General features: G+C 32.5%; 1 protein-coding gene across 1 annotated transcript; it reads left to right on the forward strand.

Annotated features, from left to right (window-relative positions):
- Window positions 1-2,487: 2,487 nt before the first annotated feature.
- Window positions 2,488-3,559, forward strand: LOC133333391 (lipase 3-like; the record flags this gene model as incomplete). Its single annotated transcript, XM_061541710.1, has 2 exons — window positions 2,488-3,210; window positions 3,275-3,559. Coding segments are annotated over 2 exons (1,008 nt in total), but the record flags the coding sequence as incomplete, so codon positions are not given.
- Window positions 3,560-6,987: the final 3,428 nt, after the last annotated feature.

Genomic DNA, 6,987 nt, shown 5'->3' on the forward strand with positions numbered 1-6,987 from the left:
CTTACGGGCAGATGAATTTGAATACCGTAAATATATTTCAAGTGTTAAAATAAAAAACAGACAAAAAAAATTAAATGATACGGCAAAAATCGATGGCAATTTATAAAAACAACAAACTGGGATTCAAGGCATGGATTTATGAGGATATTATTTCGAGGCGTGGATTTAAAAAAATATATATGTTTTCGAGGCATGGATCAAAAAAAAATATTTTTTGAGGCGTGGATTTTTTTTTAAATATTTTTTGAGGCGTGGATTTTTTTCAAAATATTTTTTGAGGCGCGGATTTTTTTTTAAATATTTTTTGAGGCGTGGATTTTTTTCAAAATATTTTTTGAGGCGTGGATTTTTTTAAATAATTTTTGAGGCGTGGATTTTTTTAAAAATATTTTTTGAGGCGTGGATTTTAAAAAAAAAAATATTTTTTGAGGCGTGGATTTTTTAAAACTATTTTTTTCGAGGCGTGGATTTGAAAAAAATATTTTTTGATTTGTGGATTTTTTAAAAATATTTTCTTGAAGGCGTAGATTTTTTAAAAATATTTTTTTAAGCGGCAGATTTTTTAAAAATATTTTTTTGAGAGGGGCGTCGATTTTTTAAAAATATTTTTTTGATTTGTGGATTTAAAAAAAATATTTTTTCGAGGCGTGGATTAAAAAAAAAACATTTTTTGATTTGTGGATTTTTTAAAAATATTTTTTTGATTTGAGGATTTAAAAAAAATAAAATTTGTGGATTTTTTTTTAATATTTTTTTGATTTGTGGATTTAAAAAAAATATTTTTTGAGTGGTGGATTTTTTAAAAATATTTTTTTTTGATATTTGCCAAAACAGAGTTAAAAACCAGTGAGCGGAGCAGTATAGTCGGACGGGGCCGAACATATGATACCCTCCACAACTTCCACGAAAATCTAACTTTATTTTCTGATCATCACCGAAAATTATAGGCGTTGTCCTTGACCATACCGGGATCCTCAAGGAAAATTTAGATATGGATATAGCTCCCATATATATTTTTGTCCGATTTTATGTAAATTGTGTACCAAAGGCCCTATATAGCTTTCGATTTGCACGAAATTTGGCATAGCAAATTGAATTAGGTTTAGAATGATGTGTGTTAAGTTTCCTGAAAATCGGTCCAGATTTAGATATAGCCCTCATATATATTTTCGATCCTCAAGGAAAATTTCAAAGCGATCAGCGCTATATTTCCGTCTTCTAGGTTGGTAATATGTTACTAAATAATATATGAATACGTAAGTACCTGTAAATATTTAAGTGTAACTCCCACATCTGAGTACGTACGACCATATAATTGGTATCAATTTACAATCAACTTCAACAACTCGGGTCCATGTCCTTCAGGGTCAAATATATAGACAATAGAATACAAATTTTGTAATTTTTCACACAAAAGTCAGGGTCCATTTGACCCGCTGAATATTGACCGATCCTTATCAAAACATGCATGCTTATTCTTTGGCCCGATCCCCTTCTCCTTGTAAAATTTCCCGATGTTCGCGCCGTAATTACGGCCTCTGGAGCGACCAGAAAAACTGACAAAAATTTTGTATTTGGTCCATTTCATCCCCTTAATATTAACGGATCTTTAACAAAAACAATAGGGGTCTTCATTGGCCAGAACACATCCTACATGCAAAATTTCCTGAAGATTGGTCCATAACTATGGCCTGTATCGTGTTTACAAATTATAATGGACACACGGACGGACGGACACACATGTTTAGATCGACTCAGCTAGTCGAGATATGACGATCAGTATACTTAAAGGTGGGTCTAGGACCAATATTTCGCGGTGTTACAAACTTTTAGGGCTGCACAAAGCTATAACACTCTGACAACATAGTTGTGTAGGGTATAAAAATTTAAAACCGTGGATTTAAAAAAAAATGTTCAAGCCGTGGATTTCAAAAAAAAAAAAAAAAAAAAATATTTGTTAGTGGTGTGGAATTTAAATTTCTTTTCGGTGCGTGGTTTTTAAAAAAATATTTTTTTAACAAAATATTTTTTCAATGAGTGGTTTTTAAAAAAAACATATTTTTTCGAGGCGTGGATTTAAAAAAAATATTATAATATAAATATAAATTAAAAAAAATATTTTTTGAGGCGTGGATTTTAAAAAAAAAAATATTTTTTTAGGCTTGGATTTTTAAAAATAAATATTTTTCAAGGCGTGGATTTCAAAAAAAAAAATAAAAATTTTCGAGGCGTGGATTTCAATTAAAAAAATATATATATTTTTCGAGGGGTGGATTTAAAAAAAAAATATTTTTCGAGGCGTGAATTTATAAAAACATTTTTTTATAGGCGTGGATTTCAAAAAAAGAAAACATATTTTTTTGAGGCGAGGAGTTTAAAAATGTTATTTTCGCGGCGTGGTTTAATAATATAATTTTCCGAGGCTTGCAACTTTTAAACATATTTGTTTATTAATTATCTATTCTTTTACTTATCTTTGTTTTTTAGTGTGATCGCATCACCCGTCATGGCTACCCTTGTGAAACGCACACAGTAACCACCAGTGATGGTTATATTCTGTCTCTATTTCGTATACCCAGTTCTCATCGCGATACATTGCAGCATGCGGAAAATAAACCCGCGGTACTTTTGATGCATTGCCTTCTGTGTTCATCGGATATATTTGTACTGGCTGGGCCCAATGATGGTCTGCCATTTATGCTAGCCGATGCCGGATATGATGTTTGGCTGGGTAATGCACGCGGTAATGTTTATTCTCAGCGACACACCACCTTGTCACCATTCTCTGAAGCATTTTGGTCATTTGCCATGGATGAAATTGCCCTAATAGATTTGACTTCGCATATTGAATATATCTTACATACAACAAATCAGAAAAGATTAAATTATATTGGTTATTCTCAAGGTACCTTGATCTTTGCCATTTTACTCTCAGCAAAGCCGAATTATGGGGAAAAATTAAAAGCTGTTCATTTATTGGCGCCGGCAATTTTTGAGTGTCATCTACGATCACCTCCCGTACTATTGCTGGCGAAATTTTTAGGTAATCCTAGTCAGGCGGCAAATATTATTGGCATGTTGCCAAGTCAGGGTATCTTTGGTTTGGCTAGACTGGCGGGTAATGGATTTTGTAAGAATCCCCTGCTTATGGAATTTTGTATACAAATATTAAATACATTTAGCGGCTGGGATTCGCCATATTTAAATAGGGTGAGTTCTCCAAATAACTTTAATTTCAATTTATAATACAAATATAAATTTATTTCCTCCCCAGACCCTTTTGCCGGAAATGCTTTTGACCACACCAGCTGATGGCTCAAATTTACAAATCAATCACTATCTACAATTGGCCACATCTTGTGAATTCAAGGCCTATGATTATGGACCAGAAATTAATATTCGCAAATATGGCACAATGAAGCCACCACTATATAATGTGAAAAATATCCAAACCGATGAACCGATTCAATTCTATTTTTCTGAAAATGATTTTTTGGCCTCCTACGATGATGTCAAAGATCTGCATAGTCAAATTGGAGATCGTGGACATTGGAATCTTGTTCGTTATAGAAAATATAATCATTTCGATTTCACTTTATCGATAAATGTTAAATCGTGTATTAATAATTGTCTGGTGGATCGACTGGAGAAATATGAAGGGCGGCCGTATAACGGCAGCCTTTGTAAATGTTTTAGAAAAAATCCATTTGGAAAAAAATGAAAACAATTGGTGTTTTATTTTATTTTCATTTGAACTGGGGAACTTTGGGGTTTTAAGAGTGGAGAAATAATGTATAAAAATGCCTAAAATCGAACGAAACGGGTAGTCCCTATTATACGGAACCAACTATTTCTTGGGGACATTTTTCCGAATTGGCTCTAATTTAGGTTACTTTTTCATCAAATATTTTCTCCAGGACTATAAACGGAGTAGATTTTTTTCAAGGATTTTATGAAAGTATTTTTTTACAAGTTCCAACGCCGTGTTATTTCAACGTCATTATACAATAACTAGCAAAATGTGCGCTACTTCGTATGCGGAAAGGGAATACAAAAAAGTTTTTGTTTTCGCAAAATAGCCTGACACTATTAATACAAATTGGTTAACTAATATACCACAATAGTTTTTTACTCAAACGTTTGATATTTTTTTTACTTACTTCCGCAATGAGAGTGATTTGTTGTTGTAAGGCAGGGAAGACTATAGTTTCGAATGTCGCCACTGATCCTCATCACCACCACTAAATTCAGTACCAGTTAATACCAAACACTTCTTTCTAATTTTCCGTCAGTAAACCACATTTCAAATTTAGTGCATTTTCTATTTAATTTACTGAAAATTTAATACATAAAAATTCGAATTTCTAAAGTCCGAAATCTCAGGATTCAACCAAATCCAAATTGTTTCACATTTGGAATTTCTCATGCTCATAAGTAAACATTTCTAAAAACTTCATAAGTACGAATTTCCAAATATACCTCATCGTATACCTGATCGTAAGTCCAAATTTAAGAATTCTGTACTTTCCAAACCTATCTTATTTTTCTAAACCTGATTTAAAATAGCTATCGTAAGTCCAAATTTAAGAATTCCAGCTTTGTACACTAAATTGTACCAGATTTTGTACCATTCTGTATTTTTCCTACACTCTCACAGTAACCTAAGTTGCAACTTTCAGGATTCGAGTTCTAACCGTTAACCAAAGTCCAAATTGTACCAAATGTTGTGCTGTAAGTACGAATTTCCTAAACTACTACCTTAATTCCTAAACTACCTCCATGTCTCAATCCTACACTTTAACTATAATTTTAATTCCAATTTGTATGATTCCCGCTCAAACAAAACGAATTGTACCATATTTAGTACCATTTAGTGCTTTTCGTATTCATAAGTACGAAATTCCAATAATTTTCATTCCAATCTTAAGTTTTCCATGTCTATACGTTCACTTAAATCTAAATTGTACTAAATTTAGTACACATAAAGACGAAATTTCAAAACAATCGACATATCTCAATCTTGCACTCCAACTGTAATTTTAATTCAAAATTTTAGAATCTCAGCCCTATCCGCTCATACAAAAACAATTTGTAAACTATTTGGTACCATTTAGTACTTTTTCCCATATAATAATTTTATTCCAAAAATTCTAAAGTCCAGCTCAATCCGTCACACACATAATCAAGTTGTACAAAATAAAGTACACATAAGTACTATGCTTCCGTATCTTAATTCTATACTCCAACAGCAACCATTATTCCAAAATTTAGGTTCCCAGCTATCTCCGTTCACCCAAATCCATATTGTCCATATTGTACCAAATATAGTGCCATTATGTACTTTTCGTACACATCAATACGAATTTCCAAAGATGTCTCTACAGGTCAATCTTCAACAGTAATCTGAATTCCAAATTTTATGTTTTCAGCTATATCCGTTGAAGCAAAATCAAAAATGTACTACATTTTGTACCATTTAGCACTTTCCGTACCAATAGGTACGAATTTCCAAACCTACCTCAATCCAACACTGCAACAGTCATTTAATTCCCAATTTGAAGAATCCAGGTCTATCTGTTCACCTAAATCCAACATGTATCAAATTTAGTACCATTAAGTACTTTTCGTACACATAAGTACATTTTTTATACCCTACACAACTATGTTGTCAGGGTATAATGTGCGTCTAGACATCTAGATCTAGACATGTGCGTCCGTCCGTCCGGCTGTCCATTATAATTTGTAAATACGATACAGGCCACAGTTATGGACCAATCTTCACGAAATTTTGCATGTAGGATGGGTTCTGGTCAATGAAGACCCCTATTGTTTTTGGGAAAGATCGTTTAACATTTAGGGGATGAAATGGACCAAAAACCTTTTTTTGTCGATTTTTCTGGTCGCTCCAAACACCGCGAATTTTTGTATGGAGAAGGGGATAGGGCCAAATAATAAGCATGCCTGTTTTAATAAAGATCGGTCAATATTTAGCGGGTCAAATGGACCCTGACTTTTGTGTGATAAATGGCAAGAAGTTGATAGTATGTTCAAGAGGAGTGGTTGACCTTTAAATTGATACCAATTATATGGTCGTATGTCCTTAAATGTGGGAGTTACACTCAAATATTTACAGGTGCTTATGTACTCAGATTTATTTAGTAACACATTACCACACTAGAGGCGGAAATATAGCGCAGATCGCTTTGAAATTTTCCATGAGATTCCAATTATGGTCAAGGACAAAGCCTATAATTTTCGATGATGATCAAATTATAATTTTTGGATGAAGTGGACCGAAGCTTATTTTTTTGTGTTTTTTGAGTCGATCTATAGGCTACAATTGAAAGCCCAACATAACCCACGGTAAAGGGAATCTGGACAAGTACAGCCCTACTGAATATTAGAAATATTTATTGACATCTAGTCAGTCAAGAGGGTGCAAATATCGCATAATATTGCTCAAGCTCAGAATATAGAACCACAGAAAGTTAGATTTTCGTGGAAGTTGTGTAGGGTATCATATGGTCGTTCCCGTCCGACTATACTGCTCCGCTCACTGGTTTTAAATATAATTTTCGAGGATTATGTGCTGGGTTGGACAATAATAAAATTTGTTGTTTTTATTTTTTTGTTCTTTATTAAACAACAATTCAATTTACTAATTTCTGCACATATTTATATCACTTCTATATATATGTGTGTTTTTGTAATATTTTTATATAAGCAATGCAACTCGACTATTCACATAATAGTATGTGGCATAATAATTATTTCAAACATTTAATATTTGTGTTAGTATTTCAATGGATTCGCGTTAATTAAGTAAAAATTAATGTTAATTGAAAGAAAGTAAAACAGAACATAACAAAAACTCATCCTTAAAAAAAAATTATTTTGTCAGAACAATGCCTCGAGGGATTTGGATATCAGTGAGCGATTTTTTTTAATTCAGAATTATTTTTTTTACTTTAAGTTTGAGCAGTCATT

The sequence above is a fragment of the Musca vetustissima genome, unplaced genomic scaffold, assembly GCF_032173495.1.
Source record: "Musca vetustissima isolate MV318-11 ecotype Yass unplaced genomic scaffold, APGP_CSIRO_Mvet_v1 utg550265, whole genome shotgun sequence".
In the NCBI taxonomy this organism is placed as follows: Eukaryota; Metazoa; Arthropoda; class Insecta; order Diptera; family Muscidae; genus Musca; species Musca vetustissima.